Below are 18,070 nucleotides of genomic sequence, written 5' to 3'. Positions count from 1 at the left end.
AGAAGCTGGAAGTAGAGGTAGTGAAGAAGAGAGGAGAGAGAGAGAGAGAGAGAGAGATGTTCACGTATGGAAGTGTTATGGTTGAAGGAAGGAGTGCTGGGAGGTAACAAAGAGAGGGAGAGAGATTGATACGTGAGAGAGAGAGAGAGATTGGGAGAGAGAAAAAAGGGTTGTGTGAACTTAGGGGAAAAATATAAAAAACTTAGGTTTTTTTAGGGGATAATGAAAAGGGAGTGGAAGGCATCCACCATATGATGCTTGGATGGGAGAATAGGAAAGAGGTGGGGTCTTATGGTGGCTGAACAATAGAGAAAGGAAAGAAAGAAAGGAGGGAAAGAAAGAAGGAAAGAAAGAGGAAGAAAGAAGGAAAGAAAGGGAGGAAGAAGGAAAAGGAAAGAAAGAAGAGAAAGAGGGAAGGAAGAAAAAAAGGAAGAGAAGAGAAGGGAAGAGAAGAGAAGGGAAGAGAAGAGAAGGGTGATACGTGAGTGGGCTGGACCAAGGAGAGAAAGGAAGGAAGGGAGAAAGAAAAGAAGAAAAGAGAAGGAAGAAAGGAAAGAAAGAAAAGGAAGAAAGGAAAGAAAAGAAAGAAGAAGAAGGAAAGGAGAGGAAGGAAGAAGAAATGAGGGCTGGAGGCTTGGTCGACCACCTTGGTGGGTCCCACCTCTAAAAAAAGAAATAAAAATAAAAAAAATGATAAAATAAAAGAAAATATAGCAAAAAAAATGTTTATTTTTTTTATTAAAAGAAAATACAAGTAGACAAGCCATCTCAGAGTGGGCTCACTTTCCAAATTTGAAATTCATTTTGAAGATCATAGGGGTAGAATAGTCTTTTTAAAAAAAAATCTGAACGAAACAGGCTATTTTTGGCAGTTTTTGAAATGAACTCGGAATTTAAAGTTTTATACCCCGTTGCGAAGCAAATCTAGTTTAGAATTTGAAAATTTGAGTTTGAAAGAAATGCAGATTGTTTTTCTTAAGAAAATATTTCCAAATTTAGAATCCTGGGGGTAGAATTATCAATTTTGGAAACTCAGGGTTTGAAATTGATTTCTAAAAACTTTTAAAACTCAATCTGGATTGGAATTTATAAAATCGGAGTTCTGGATCTCAAAAATTGAAATGAAATGTGATGAAATGTTATGAAATGCTGAGAAATGATATGAAATGTCATGCGAAATGCTAACCCTGAATGAAGAAATTTGGATATTAAACCCCGATTGACACTTGTACCAGTTAAAAAAGTGTTAAAATTGATAAAATTTGCCAAATGGTTCAAGAAATGGTTTTCGGTCTTTACCGAGCCGAAGTGACACTAAAAATTGGGGTTTGAGCTGGATTGAACTGAAATGAACTACATTAAACTGGGTTCTAGGGTTTCAGAACTCAAGTGAACTGACAAGACATTGACTCAACTGGACTCTCCAACTAAATTTTTAAGAAAAGCTGTCATTTTTACAGAAATGGTACGGAATGGTCATTGGAGTGAAGTGAATTACGAACTAGAGTTGGGCTTGAGCTGGGATAAAGATCGGTAATACTAAGATGAACTAAAATTGAAGCTCGAACACTAGCTCAACTGATTAGACTCAACTCAATTTCAGCTGAATGAGCTGGAATGGGCTAAAATGGGCTCCTAGACACTTGAAAATGGTTTTGAACTGAAACCGGAGCACTTGAACTTCTGGTGAGCTCAAGCTAGACTCTGGGGAATAGAATTGACTGTGAATGACTGATATAAAGACAATTGACTTGGAGCTGAGTGAGAAATGAGCTCATTTTTGAAGAAATGATCCCATTTTGGCAGGAATGGTCAGAAATGAAAGTGTCCTTCTCACTGTGAGCTTGGGTGAGCTAGAAATGACTGACATTCTAACTATTCTGAACTGACTAATGAGCTTGGTTGACTTCGACTGACTGGGGTCCGGGATGACCTAGGGGTAAAATGGTAATTTTCCTAATAAAAATGGGTAAAATGATATTTTCTGAAACAGACTCGGGGTTGGAGTCCTACACTGACCTACCAGGGTTGACACTGCACGAGGAGTGTGTTTAAGAATGGATGAGGAAAATTTGGGGTGTTTACACATATGCAAGAGCATAACATGAATGAAACAACAAAATTTAAAAATGTTCTCATTCCAAAGTATTACACTTCTTTAAATGTAACGATTCAGACAAAAAGTAAAATTTACACAAGTTTTTAACTCTCTCAAACTTCTGCCTGATCTCTCCAGGAATCATACTATGTAAGAATAGAGCCTTCAACCACACAGTAACCCGCGTTTTGCTTCAAGCCTCCACGAGGTTATCTGTAAATATTGTAGAGCATCAACCACGTGCTCATAGGAAATCAAAACTAAACTTAAAAAATGCAATTCAAGTTGAAATAATACAATCAAGTGTAATTTTCATCATTTTAAAAATGAGAGTCAAGGGAATCCATATCATAATAAGAACATAATATTCAATCATATAAACCATCATTCATTTCATGGCATTCATAAATACATATTCATATACATGATAATCATTTGCATAAATGAATGAAACAATAATTTATAGCATAATTCAAAGTGAAGCCAAAATATAATCTATCATGCAATACTATCATTCACTTTCTTTATGCTCAAGAGAAATTATACTTATGTCCAACTTATGACTAAGGCATGCATTATTTCAAATACATACTCACTTGGCATCTATCAAAATATTTATGCACTTTGCAATTCAAATATTATAATGAAACATATCCTATGTTGACCCATCTCGTGTGCCTCGCACACACAAGCACCTCACGTGCATCAACTAAGCCCTTGGCTTGTAACAAGTTAAATCATGTGACAAATCATAAACATGTCTTTTTCATTTACATGTGACAAAATTCATATGCAATAATCATGCAAACTTAAAAATCTTTACATATTTACAATATATGAGTATACATATGGAAGCACTTATCCTAAAAATATAATTAATTGTTTCATTTGTTATTCAAACCCATCTGATACAAAAGAGGGTAGAGACATCCAGAAACAACCATAGGAATATTTATTATTCAATGTATTTTTTATTGCCCTCCTATGGCTTAATTGAGTATTTCCAGAGCGATTCAATCCTGCAGTGCAGTGGTTGGGAGAACAGACCCATGCTCCCAGGTCTTGGCCTACGCCAAACCAAAATCGACGATAAAGAAATCGGGCATGCATTCTTAACTCTGCTGAGCTGTGGTACTACCGCCTAGGACTCACTCGTAGACCTATCCTCTAACCTGCATGGGATGGGGATAAGAGGTGCCTTCAGCTCTCAAAACACATGTCTCACAAAGCTTGTACCGCCCTTCCCTCTTTTGGGAGGACACGAGATCAAAATAGATCCAGCCATCTCAGAGAGCCTAGCCTTGCCAACACCTCAAATGGACCCGTGGTCTGGAGTTATCTTTATTATTAAGTCAAAGGTCAGAGTCAAGCATTATATTCTCACAAGATAACTCTCTAATGCTTTCATGCATGAATTTGTCACTCTATGCCACTTGCATAACTTAAACTTACATGCTTTTATGCATGATATCAAAGTCTATGCCACTTGCATAAGTCAAATTTACATGCTCTCATTCATGATATAAAAAAATTATGCCACTTATATAATTCAAATTTACATGCTCTCATGCATGATATCAAAATCTATGTCACTTGTATAATTCAAATTTGCATGCTCTCATGAATGTTTATAACAAATTTGTATTCACTTTCATGCATGACCCTATGTGGGCGATTAAAAATCAATTTAAGTTGAGGTAATAAAAAAATTTAGGTTATTATTGAAGACTGATTGTTATTTAGATTTGAAAGAAATATACATTGTACTGTCATTTAGATGAAATTTGGTTTCTATTTCCGCATTAGACAAATTTGGTTATTCTTATTTATTTGGAAATAGTCAGTTTAAGTTATTTCTTAATTCAAATCTTATTGTGACTGGTTCTTTATCAGTAATCGATAACCTATATTTGCTGAATATTATTGCCTTATATCATAAAACCTTGCATTCAAGTTCACGTGGTACAAAAAAAAATTGCCAATGAGAATTCTTCTTTATTATGGCACAAGCACTTATGTTATATTTCTAAATAAAGAATTAAAAGGCTTGTGAAAAGTGAAATTCTTGATTCTCTTGATTTCACCAACTTTCAGATTTATGTTAAGTGTATAAAATGAAAGCAAACAAATATAAGGAAAATAGGTGCCGGCAAGAGAATAGACGTTTTAGAACTTATTCATACGGATATTTATAGGCCATTCCCTACAGTTTTTTTGGAATGGTCAATAATATTTTATTACGTTCATAGACGACTATTCTCATTATGGGTACCTATATTTGATTTATGAAAAGTCTCAGTCATTGGATGTGTTCAAATCATTTAAAGCTGACATTGAAACCCAACTTAGTAAAATGATTAAAGTCATCAAATCTGACCGTGTGGTGAGTACTATGGTAGATATGAGGCCATTTGCTAAATTTCTAGAGGAATACAATATTGTCCCACAATACACCATACCAGACACTTCTAGCATGAATGATGTTGTTGAGAGACAAAACATTACCTTAAAATATATAGTAAGGAGTATGATTTATCATTCTACTTTACTAGAATCTCTCTAGAGAGAGGCACTGAAGATTGCAGCTTATGTATTGAAAAGAGTACAAATTAAAGCAGTAACTAAAACCCCATATAAAATATGGATATGCCAAAAGCTTAGTATGAAGCATTTTTATATTTGGGAATGTGCATTTGAGGCAATGCCATATAGGTCACATGAAAAGAAACTAGACTCAAGAATGATTAGCTACAATTTTGTTAGATATTCTAAAAGATCTAGGGTTTATAAATTCTATGACCATGTGAATAAGTCATTTTTTGAGATGAAAAATGTTTATTTCTTTGAAGATGTTGAGTTTGGGGGAGGTGATAAGGTAAAAGACATAGCTTTTAAAGAAGAATATGTTTCTCTTCCTACAGTTGTTGACAATGATCAGATTTCAATTTTTGACATTGTTCAAACAAATCTAGAACAAGGCAATGTTTAAGATCTCCCTATCTAAAATCAAGTTTTTACTCTTGGAGTACAAATTCAACAACCTCAAGATATACCTTAAGTAACTTAAGAACAAGTGTCATTAAGAAAATCCATTAAAATGAGGAGAAGGACAATTCTAGATGACTATATTGTTTTTTTTCAAGAACATGAGGGTGATACTAGCTTAAAGGAAGATAAAGAAAAATGATCCAATCAACTTTCATCAAGCTATACAGAGTTCTAACTTTCAAAGGTAGATAGATGTCATGCATGAAGAGTTTAAATCCATGAAAGACAATGACGTATGAGATCTTGTCCCATTACTTGAAGGTGTGAAACCCATTAATTGCAAATAGATATTTAAAACTAAGAGAGATTCAAAGGGTGATGTGGAAAGATATAAGGTATGTCTTGTTGCAAAAGAGTTTATTCAAAGAAAAAGCATTGACTATATAGAAACTTTCTCTCCAGTTTCTATGAAAGACTCTTTCAGAATAATGATGGCACTTGTGGCTCATTTTGATTTGTAACTACATTAGATGCATATAAAGACTGCATTCTTTAATGGTGACATTGATAAGATAATATATATGATACAACCAGAATATTTTGTCTCAAGCGATACAAAGAAACTGGTTTGTAAATTAAAGAAATCCATCTATGGACTTAAGCAGACTTTTTGTCAATGGTATCATAAATTTTATCAAGTTGTCCTTTTGTTTGGTTTTGAGATAAATGTGGTTGATGAATATACCATAAATTTAGTGTAAGTAAATACATTTTCTAGGTTTTATATGTCGATAACATACTACTTGCCAGTAATAATATAGGCTTATTGCATGAAATCAAGAAATTTCTGACAAAGAAATTTGAATGAAAGATCTTGGTGACACCTCTTTTGTATTAGGAATTCAGATACATCAAGATCATTCTCGAGGTATTCTTGAATTATGACAAAAGAACTATATCGAAAGGATTCTTGACAAATTTGGATTGGCAACCGGGTGACACCTCTATTGCTAAGGAAGACAAGTTTAGTCCCGCTCAGTGCCCCAAACATCAGTTTGAAGTTAAGGATATAGAAAAAAAAATTTATGCATCTGATGTATGAAGTCTTATGTATAATCAAGTGTGTACACGTCCGGATATAACATACATTGTTGGGATGTTAGGCAGATATTTGAGTAACCCCAGAATTAATCATTGAAAAACAACCAAACGGGTTATGCGGTACTTATAAAGAACAAAAGATTACATGCTCACATACATGAAGTTAAATCAGTTAGAGGTCACTGGGTATTCTGATTCTAACTTTGCAGGGTGCCAAGACAGTCATAGATCCACATCAGGTTATACTTATCTATTGGCTGGAAGAGCTATCTCTTGGAGGAGTGCTAAGCAGACACTCATTGTATCTTCCATCATGGCGACATAGTTCGTAGCCTATTATGAGGCATCTAATCATGGAATATGGTTACACAATTTTGTCACTGGACTGTAAATTTTTGATAACATTGAAAGACCATTAAAGTTGTTTTGTGACAATAATTTGGTAGTACTATATTTTAACAATAACAGGGGCTCATCAAAGTCAAAACATATAGACATTAAGTTCCTTGTTGTTAAAGAAAGAGTGCAAAATGATCAGATATCTATTGAATATATTGGCATAAACTCCATAATTGCGGATATGCTTACCAAAGGTTTACCACCCAAGGTCTTTCACGAGTATACTGCTTGAATGGGTGTTATATCATTTAATGATATACTGGTTTAGTGAGAGTTTATATTCAGATGTTCTGAGATAAAATAAAGTTTTATTTTATTACTTCAGTATAAAGCTCAGGTTTCAGTTTCATTATGTACTCATTTATTGTGATCTCACTAAAGAATAAGGCAGGACTAGTTGGAAATAGGCATATTCAGATCACATTACATGTAATTTTCATGCTTTAAATCCATACTTAATCTATGTTGTTGGTTATGTCGATATACATGATCATTGATGGGTCTAATTATGATGATTGTAATGAAGATCACTTTGGTTTTATATTGACATGATCGATGAATCAGAATGTTGAAGATGTCATCTGGTAAGACAATGTTTTTTAGCTCATAAAGATATTGTATAATGCGTGATTATATAATAACATATGTGGCCTAAGTGAAAGATTGTTAGGAATTTCATGTGGGCCTACATATGTAATTGATCACATATTATAAACCGTTTAAGGTGAAGGTCTATATAAAGTGATCTTACACGGTTGAACCATACAACATCTTATAAAGTATGGTTATAATAATATGCAGATACCTCATTTACCCTCATATATCAATTTCTGATTTTATGATGAATTGAATTGAAAAGAAAACTATATAATGATTACAATTATGTTATGACCCTCAAAACCATAGAGTGACTGTTCTCTTTTGCCTCCCTATCAAGAAAGAAAATTGTCCATCTCTTGTTAGGTTTAGAGAAGAAAATGCCACCTATAAAGGTTTTAAAAGATTTAACACATCAAGATCTACCAATGCAGCAATATATTAGGATACGCTTTCGCATTATATTTTATTTGTTTATTTTTAATCTTTTCAATGATTTAATATGAACACATTCAAGAATCAAGAAATATGATTTTTCTAATCATGATTTCAACACAAATTACCTTGTTGTGGGTGGGATGAGAGTTTATAACTTTATACTTCAAGCCGGTAAGAATCCTAATGTTGGCAGGTTTCTCTAATTAGCTAACAACTTAGGAAAGCCACTAAAGAAAGAGAGAGATCCATTATATTATTACACGCAAAATGGAGCCCACCCAAATGAATCGATAAGCACAAAAGAATTTCTCACACAATAATGACCAAACTAAAATTAATAAAAGAAAAAAAAGGGCCAGGCGGGTGGGCGGAAGCTCTCTCTCAGAGGAAACACGGGGCCGTCTCGCTCCGGCCGAGAATGGTGGTGCGCTCTTGAGCTTCGTCGTTCCTCCTCCGATTTTTGCTCCTTTGTATTTTGTTGGTGTGTTTGAACTAATCCTCTGTCGGTTCTTTGGCTCAAACTCAGAGAGAAGGGGGAAAATGGTCGGTGGTGGGCTGGTGGTCAGGGGCGGTCCAGTAGGACTTGCGGGCGATGAGGAGCTTCTCTCGGAGGAGGGGGCCATCCTCGTGGTCCAGGATCTGGCTCTCCCACTGCATCCCTTCCACCATCGACTTCACCTTCACGATCACGTCCACGTCGTCCCTCAATATCACCGCCCCCTCCGGCCGTAGTATCCTATCCATCTCCAGCAGTATGTCCTCCATCTCGCACCTGATACAGAGAGAGAGAGAGAGAGAGAGAGAGAGAGAGAGAGAGAGAGAGAGTTATGTCCATCCGTCCAAACAATAGAGAAATACAGAGAACTGAACAGGTGATATGCCAAATCACCGATCCCTCAGCGTTTTGGTTCATCTTTCGTTACTGTACAAACAGCGAGGCTGGCCAACAGGAGGGAAGATCAGGTGCAATGTTATTGTGCTGCACTGCTGCTGCACCTGATCACCCTCCCTCTACTGTTGGGCCACATAGCTGACAGGCTGTATCCCAAAGATAAGATGGTGATCAGGTGCAGCAGCACACTCAAAGTGTGCAATCACATTGCATCTTATTCTCCCTCGGCCCAGTGATGGACCGCGTGACATCATTATCAGCACAATGGCTGCTGTTGATCACATGGATGGAAGGTGATGATGCCAAACACATGATTTGGCATATCGCCCGACCTGCTCTCTAGAATACAGTGAGTTTTGATTCTTCGTGGAAGAAGAATTTCTCCAACTAGACTCGGATATCTGAGTCAGAAGCCCGGACGGAGACAAATCCGCAGAGAATCACAGGCGGCTCCACTGCCATTGAGCAGATGCACGGGATTTTTCATGACAATTATGTGATTCTTGCTTCAGATTGAGTCCAAAACATGAAAAAGAGAAGATGAAAGTATAAAGAGGTATGAAACATGGAAATTCACTGCACGTCAAGGCAGAAGAGAGATAATCAGTAGAATTCTGCAACTGAAAGGTAGATCAACATAAGGATTGCCGAGATTGCAGAGAATTAGAAGAAAAAGAACAACTCCATACCAAATTCAGAAAATTAAAAGAAAAGTAGCCAAAACTGCAGATATTAGCTCTCAATTTCAGAATTTGGAGCAAAGAAATGGAAATAATTGTGCGTCTCGACATTTTGAGTGAGTAAGAAATCTAGAAATTCACATTGGAACAGAGTGGTGGAGTAAAGGGATGCAAGAATTCTCTACTAAATCATTCCCATGGGGAGGGAGATTCAAAAGACGATTGTGGTAGCTGTGAAGAAAATGTGCAACACTGGCATTGGATGCACAATCAAACGTGTGAACGGTTGCCAAGGAGCTGCAAAGTTCAGAGTTTGATTGAAACATGGAAGAAGCAGAAGAAACAGCTCCAGATTTGAACGCAAAGAATCAGAACAAATTCTCAAAGAGTTACGGCAAAGAGAACGCATGCATAGCATAGGAAGGTCGCATAAACCTTCCTGCCCACAGAACAGAGAGATTATTAGCAGATCAGCAGCCACTCAAACGTATATGAGCCATTAAATAATCTGGTTCATGTAAGCTTTATGATTTTAATCAATGTGATCCAGAATCAGGGGATAACTTTCAAAGATTTTGAAGCATTGGATCTCTTCAAAACGAAATCAATAGACCGAGAAAATGATCGAGAAGAAACAAAATCAAGTACTGTCTTGATTTGGTATTCAGACAATTGATTAATGTGTTTGTAGAAAGCAAACTGTAATTTAGAAGAGGGAAGTTTTTCATACCTGTCCTTGTACAAGGTAAACACTGAATCAGCATGTAAGAAATCGTACGTCCTTGGATATGTAGACATTGCTTCACACCTGAAACATTTTCCAGAGAAGAAGATGAAGAGGCAAACTGATGCCAAGTTCGAAATTTCAAGCAGAACACTGGCAGATGCAATGAGAAATGTGTTCATGCCAGGAAATGAGCTCAATTGGCAAACTACATAGTTACAGATTCTTACCAGCTCATGTAAGTCCCAATTAACCCTCTTTCATATATCGCTCCCAATGTATCAACTTTTGCCTCCACAGGAACGACGTTCATCACCCATACTGGATCTTCGATCAGCGCAGTTGCAAATCCCCCAAGGTAAGCGTTCATATCCAATATATTCCTGTACCTCCCTTTCTGTTCCAGCTGGTTTATCACAGCTTTGTAATACCCCAATCTCTTCTTCCAGAGCTCTGTGTCTGCCTTGTAAACCTCCTCGGTAACACCTTGAATGTTCCCGCTGCTAATTCTGGGAGGCACCGCTGTTAATCTCTCTGGCCATCTCTTCAACTGTCCTCCTGCTATCTCATGTATCCCGCCAACCTCCGGAAGAGGCGTTATGCATGCCTCCATATTATTATACCTACAAGATACATAAAGATACCATCTTAGACAAAATTAGAGATGAATCTCTTGTATCACTTTCCAAAGGGGGGGGCAAAACTCACCATGCAGAATCAGGATCCTGTCCTCGACAGAAGGGTGGTGACTTGAACACCTTCCTACTGAGCTTACAGTGAATGTGGTTAGTGGGTTTCTGCCAGATTGCAATGTCGTTCTTCTCCTTTATCTTCTTCCAGCAGAGGCTCCTTGCTACCGCTTCGATTGCAGATTGCTCTGCCCTCAGATCCTGCTGGGTCCTCTGCCACCCCTTCCAATGGCTCTTCCAGTTGATGGGGGGGCCAGAAAGAATCCAGTAACCACCAGGCCGAAGGATTCGATCAACCTCGATCAGGTATTTCCCATCTACATCAAGAATTACCATTCAGAATGGGTTTCGACAGGTTGATAACCTCAAATTTCTTTCAAATTGTAATTCTGATATGAGAGCTCTGTTTTGCTTTACCATATTTATTAGAGTAATTGAGTTCAAATTGTAATTCTGATATGAGAGCTCTGTTTTGCTTTACCATATTGATGCCATGGAATCAAGCAACGGGAGCAGTGGGCCATGTCGAAAGCTCGAGATGGGTAAGGGAGCCTCTTGGAAGCCATGACTCCGATCATTGCTGGGACACCACGTTCTAGCGCGAACTGAACCTGAGCTTCATGTGTATCCCGCGGGGCAAACGACATGGCCAATATGTCCCTCGACAGGAGGTACGATCCCCAACTCGCTACCTGAATTGAGAAATTGGACTCAACAAAACCGCATAGAATTCATTTGCAGGAAATCTGGCATCTCTCGAGCAAAAAAGGAAACAGACCACCTTAATTTTCCGTTTCAAGAAGATAATTCAAGCAGCAAGATACCCACTAAGCAAAACTTCAAAATGAGTAGGAAAAGAAAAGAAAGCAACAATGATAACACCGCCCAAATTTGGCATGAAGTAGTTAGTTAAGTTAGGAAAGAAAGAAGATATCAACCCTCTTTTCTCGGTCAGGAAAATCATCCCAAAATCTCGCAATTCTGCAAGAAACCCATCATCATACTCCAGGAGACCAAACAATGAAAACCAACAAACGAGACACCAAAATAACCGCTGAAATTCACCAACCATCACCGAATTCCGATACTCCAAACTCAATAGAGAACACAAATTTCACCGTGACCAACATTATAACAATACCAAGTTACAACATAAAGCTAAAGAAAGAGAGAGAAGAGAGACGAAGGAAACAATGAAGGGCAGAGGGTTCAGGGCGTCGGGGTCGTCTCTTACCCCACAACCGGTATCAATGGCGGTTTTGATCGATCCGTCCCGGAGGGGAATCAGCCTCTCAATGTCGTCGATATACGCATTGGCCCCGTTTGGGAACATGGTGCCGCCGCCGGGGAAGCGGAAGCGGTCGCCCTCCACCCGTACCCAATTCTGGATGGCCTTCTCGACCGTGAGCTCCCGGTGCGGCACGTTGGCAAACCAGGCCCATTCCCGGCTTTCCGGCCACCGAAATGGCACCCTGTACCCGTAAGGCGCAGGGATCCGGCACTTGAGGAGCTCGTTCCGGTCAGGACAGTGGCGCTCCCGGTAGATGAGCCGCTCGCGATCGAAGCGCAGCGACCGGTCGCGGTCCTCGCAGGGGGTGTACTCGCTATAACGGGCGTCGCAGGGCGGGAAGGAGCGCAACCGGTCGTCGCCGCGGCCGCTGCCGGGCACGGCCAAGGGCTCGGCCTGGTGGTGCGCGGCGAAGTCGAGCTCCACCGAATGGTACCCGGAGACGTTGAAGCTCGCCGGGACGGTGCAGGAGATGCCTGAGCGGACGACGGAGGCGGCCCCGGTGCCGTGTTGGTACATGCCCAGGAGATAGGAGAGGGAGCAGAGGCTGGCGACGAGCGTTAGGGAAAGGAGATTGGCCTTCTTCTTCCAGTAGGACTGGAAGATCCTGGCGATGGGTGAGGTTGCTGTCTTCATGGCCGGTGGAAAGGGAAGTTCGTGGGTGTTTGTCTAGACTCTAGAGAGAGAAAGACAGAGAGAGAATTTTGGGTATTGGTTAAGGAAAGAGGGGGAGGATGGAATCCACCTTACGAGGAGTCTTTTGGTTTCTCTATGTCTCTGTTTGGTCACTCACTCCCTCTCACATGATGGTCATGAGAGAGAGAGGTACCAGCAGAATATGAAGGGAGAGTGATATATAGCACAGGAGGAGGAAGAGGGTGGCGTGAGGAAGACCACCCTATATGGAGCCTTTTTGGCATTTATAGTAGTTCTCTCACATCATGGCCATGCTGAAGGGAACCAACGCAGACTACGCTAGTCGTTATCTCGGTGTCTAAAAACTCGAGAGAGAGAGAGAGAGAGAGAGAGAGAGAGAGAGAGAGAAGAGAGAGAGAGAGAGAGATTAGGGGTCGTTAATAAGCTTCTAGAATTGCTTACAGGTTTCCTATGAGGGAGAAGTTACCAAATTGAGAGAAAGGATCACTGGATCTTAGTCAAGGAGACACATGATTGAGAAGGGAGTGGATACTTGGTAGTCCGAGTCAATTTGACCCGACTCTGTTTACTTCCCGGTCGATTCGGGCTTTGTTTTAGCCTGTGTCTATCTGCTATGCATGCAACCAAATAAAGAAAGAAATCAAAAGACAGGTGGTCATCCTTGAATTGTATTTAGACTGTAGGAGCCAACTTTAGTAACTTCTTAAACCATAGGAATTAAGTGGGTCCCCACACTAACCCATCGTCCTACCAGTATACAGTCCTCTGGCTGGTGGGCATGATTCTGTGATGAAATAAACAAAGAAAAAAAAAGTAAAACGATTTGGTGTGGTGGACTGTCAAAGTTGGTTGCTTGCCTGCTTGGTTACTCCGCAGCACAGGCGACGCTACCTTTCTTCCTCCAATTGGTTTGGGGATGAGTTTAATGATGGGGGAGTGAGAAAAAAGTTTTTTCGGTTCCCCTTCTTTTTTGCACTCTAAGGAATCCTTTTTATTCCTTTTTTCTATTAAAATGTAGGTATAACCTAAAGATGAATACCTTGCTGCTCTCTCAAGGTTACAGGACTAACCGAGCTTTTTGACGACTCTTCTCTTGTCTGAAAATGACATATCTATCCTTAGGACATCAGCATTATAAGTGATCCATATCCCCTTGTCCCCGCCTAGGGTCTGATTTGAAGGTCCTATTTTCCACTTCCTGTTTTCTCGTCAGTTGCTGCTAGGGATGGCAGTGGGGCGGGGCGGGGTGGGGGACCCCGCCTCCATCCCTGGCGGGGAATGGATTTTATCCTCCATCCCTGCCTTCATCTCCGTTTCATGTCCTCCATCCCCGGTTCAAACGGGGATGAGGCGGGGCGGGGCGGGGCAGGAATATTGCGGGGAAAAGTGGTTGGGGCGGGGATGAGGCGGGGACGGGGCGGGGCGGGGACAAGTGCACGTCCATCCCTGCCTCCACCCCCAGACGGGGATGGATTTTAACCTTCGTCCCCGCCTCCATCCCCGTTTCATACCCTTCATCCCCGGTCCAAACGAGGCGGGGCGGGGCCCCGCTTTCCCCCGGTCCACTGCCATCCCTACTTGCTGCCTACACACATCCTCTCTCTCTCTAATATATATATATATATATGTGTGTGTGTGTGAGTCACTATAATATGTTAATTGAAAATATCCAACAGTAGTGTGAATTAGTCATGTCCTATATTTTTTTTGCAAATCCAATCATATAATGCAATCAATCTGGTCCATTTGCTAGGATCGACTGTTGGATCATGTATTTTCGATAAAACATTATGATTTTTAGATTATTAAATATTTACAAAAATTTTGAGCCTTTGATTTTCAAGCCTTAAAAGATCCTTCTTATGCATCTTAATAGGATGATCCAAGAGTTTATTTCTATAAAACCAAGTATCTGGATCATATGTGTAGGGTGAAATTTAAGAAAAAAAAACCATAAAAATCTAGGTTCATACTCCAGTTAACATATTTTTATTTAACTATAATATATATATATATATATATATATATATATATATATATATATATATGGGTAAATATTGGCTGCTAACTAAGGTAAGAAACTAATAAGTAGAAATCACTCTTTTCTTCAAAAATTTCTAATTTTTTCTACATCAAATATTGCATATGTGATCTACATGGTTTGTTTAATAGGAAACTTGTTTTAAATCATGCAATTATGACAAATAATTAGGTTTCTAAAGGGTCCAAAAATCAATAGCCCACAATGTGCCAAAATTTCATAACACAAAAATCATATTTTTACATAAAAAAATGCATGATCCAAGGCTTCATCCTTAACAAACAAACTATGTTGAACACATTTACGTGATTAGATAGAGTCGATGCAGGTTGCACCTATCATGATTGCTAGCTCATTAGTTTCTTACCTTCATTAGCAGCAAATATTTGCCATATATATATATATATATATATATATATATATATATATATATATATATATATATATATATATATATATATATATGAACTGATCATTTGCAAGATTTTTTTAACTGGATCTACAATTGCGTATTTGTTAAGAACCATACAATTTTTTGAAGCTTTAGTATTTATGAAAAGTTTATCTATTAATTTGCAAACCTCACCAAAATGTATTTATATGTTGGAATCAGACACTTCAAGAACCAATTCCTAAGAAACCAAACATGTATATCACATTCGTATAGTCAAATTGAAAAAAAAAAAGGTCTAGATGCAAAATATTGGATCTAATTGTATAGGTTCTTTTGTTTATTATGTTAATAGGTTAAATAATTTTCTTTCAACATATCACAAGATCGAATTCTAGAATGGTGAAAAATTAATGGCTCACAATTGATTAAGAAGAGACTTGTTTAAGAAACAACCTTAAACATCCATCTCAAAGCTAATATAAACATTTGAAAATAAGAAAAAGAAGATTGTAAACATGATTCAAGCTTCTTTATTTTTTTTTAGGCAATCCAAAAGAAAACTCCCCATCACCAATCACGGCTGGCCTTAGGTTGGTAAAACCCTTGATGTCTTCCGTGCATGTTCACTGGGGAGTACACCCAGCTTCGACCTTGCAGCAATGTACGCTACCCGTGGGTTTTGAACTTGTAACGAGTGCGCAAACTGACGCTTTGCAGCATGCTGTGGAGCTACGTGGCAGGTGGCGCATTGGGACCATATCTCCTGAATGATGGTGTCACCGCTTGCAACGTGGTCCCAAAAGGCATCTTTCACATGAAAGTGCGGCTTTTTTTCATGCCTTGGTTGAAGCAAACACCAAGCGGGAAAAGAGACAGCGGGGCCCACACATTTTCCTGTTTCTACCCAAATAAACAGTTTCTTTGGAAACCCAGGTCACACCTCCCCCCCTTGGGAAAGCATTTTCCACCCAAGAGAGGGCTTTCAGAGGATTTCTGTTTCTGCTGATTTCTTTGTCTCCAACATGAAACAAACGATCCCTAACTGCGTCGTCCTCCTGAAGCCCCACAGCTGCTTTTTCTTCGTCACTGGGAAGTTCAATCACCAACCGTCCGATTACCATCGTGGGGCTCTGATTGGATGCCTTTGATTTTATCACGGATCATACGAGCAAGGAAAGCAGCACACTGGTTCCGGCGATTGGCTGATTTATACCAGATAGTTGGGAGTGTCAACGCATTGGACCTTCATGGAATCAAGTGGGTTCGGACTGAGATCCAACTTTGAGGTGCAGGTACTGGGTTCAGATCCAGGCCTGACTGAGACTACCATGGGAAAAGGCACACCTAGATCCTATAAGAATAAGATAAACAGGACCCGGATCATGCCTGGTAAATAATGTTTTTCTATGTTCTTTTCATTAAAAAATTACTCATCTTAATTGCAACTTGGATAGGACCCTGGTCGAAATTTGATAAACCATGCCTGGCTCCAGGTATGAATTGGATCTTCTGGGTCTGACCCAATTTGTTTATCTGACTACCCTTTATTACCAGACCCAGATCCTACTGGATTTAATATGGGTTGGGATCAGGTTATACTCGATCCATTGACAATGCGTCTATTACCAACTTCCAAGTTGTGGTGGTCCTTGCAGTCCCTAGACCCTAATTGCAGACTGGTATAGGTTTTGGGGTTAACTGGATCCACTTGTGCACGTGCTTGGATAAACTTTAACAAACATCATCAATATTTTGGACGGGAAAATATTAGCTACAATAATCTATAGCTTAATCTCATAGGTGCAATCTTGACCAATTTGGGAAACGGAAAATGATCATACCATTCTTGCAAAATGGTGCTCTTTCGAAAAAGCTTCACAATTTATCAAGAGAACATTTGCAAATGGTGTCCTGACCTTCCCATCCCAATGTCATTCCTGATGCATTTGTGAATGTCCTTCTGCCTATGCCCTTTATGTGATTTTAGTAAAAGGAAGTTCTCACATTTTTGGGACATTCACAATCATGAGTTGAAGGTCCTTCTGCCTTATGCATTTTTTTAGTAAAAGGAGGTTCACATTTTTTATGACATTAGCAACAATGATTTGTAAACATTGTGTCATATTTGTGAAGGGGCAAAAATATCTTAAAAAAACCAGGAATCAAAATTTTGAACCTGGGGTGGATTTCAACAAATTGTGAGGCTTTTTCAAAATCACGCAAGGACAATGCAGTCATTTTTTGTTTGAAAAATGTGCTTTAGATTGAATGGTTTCGACCAGTGTTATAAAAAATGTGCCTTTAGGCACAAAAGGCACACCTCACCTTGAGGTGCAACCCTTTGTGCCTTAAGGCGCAAAAAAAATTTATTATTATTTTTTACAACAAGATTTCTGAGACATGATCAACAAGATTTATGTAGGTTAATCTCATATATTTTTCAGTTATGTAATAAGTTTCTTAGTATATTTTAATTTTTGTTGGTTAATCTCGTATATTTTTTAGTTATTTCAGTTATGTAATTAGTTTCTTAATATATTTTAACTTTTGTTGGTTAATCTCATATATTTTTCAGTTATGTAATCAGTTTTTGAGTTACTTTTATATGTTAATCTCATATTTTTTAGAATAATCTCATATATTTTAATTTTTGTAGGTTAATCTCATATATTTTTTAGTTATTTCAGTTATGTAATCAGTTTCTTAGTATATTTTAACTTTTTTTGGTTAATCTCATATATTTTCCAGTTATGTAATCAGTTTTTAGTTATTTTTATATGTTAATCTCATATTTTTTAGAATAATCTCATATATTTTAATTTTTGTAGGTTAATCTCATGTATTTTCCAGTTATTTTAGTTATGTAATATAATCTCATATATTTTCCAGTTATGTAATCAGTTTTTTAGTTACTTTTATATGTTAATCTCATATTTTTTAGAATAATCTCACATATTTTAACTTTTGTTGGTTAATCTCATATATTTTCCAGTTATGTAATCATGTTTTTAGTTACTTTTATATGTTAATCTCATATTTTTTAGAATAATCTCATATATTTTAACTTTTGTAGGTTAATCTCAT

The 18,070-nt window shown here is 38.3% G+C and overlaps 1 protein-coding gene across 1 annotated transcript; it reads right to left on the bottom strand.

Moving 5' to 3' along the window:
• Nucleotides 1-8,110: 8,110 nt before the first annotated feature.
• LOC149833039 (putative methyltransferase PMT15) lies at nucleotides 8,111-12,530 on the bottom strand. The gene is made up of 6 exons (XM_090013355.1): nucleotides 11,841-12,530; nucleotides 11,088-11,298; nucleotides 10,626-10,923; nucleotides 10,148-10,540; nucleotides 9,924-10,001; nucleotides 8,111-8,393 (listed from the first exon to the last, which is right to left on the bottom strand). The coding sequence occupies exons 1-6, from the start codon at nucleotides 12,528-12,530 to the stop codon at nucleotides 8,144-8,146; spliced, it is 1,920 nt and encodes a 639-aa protein (XP_089869481.1). The 3' UTR covers nucleotides 8,111-8,143.
• Nucleotides 12,531-18,070: the final 5,540 nt, after the last annotated feature.

The sequence above is a fragment of the Nuphar pumila genome, chromosome 7 (genome assembly GCF_984573655.1).
Source record: "Nuphar pumila chromosome 7, dmNupPumi1.hap1.1, whole genome shotgun sequence".
Classification (NCBI taxonomy): Eukaryota; Viridiplantae; Streptophyta; class Magnoliopsida; order Nymphaeales; family Nymphaeaceae; genus Nuphar; species Nuphar pumila.
The sequence above is the reverse complement of the archived record's forward strand: the minus strand, read 5'-3'. Positions and strand labels throughout refer to the sequence as shown.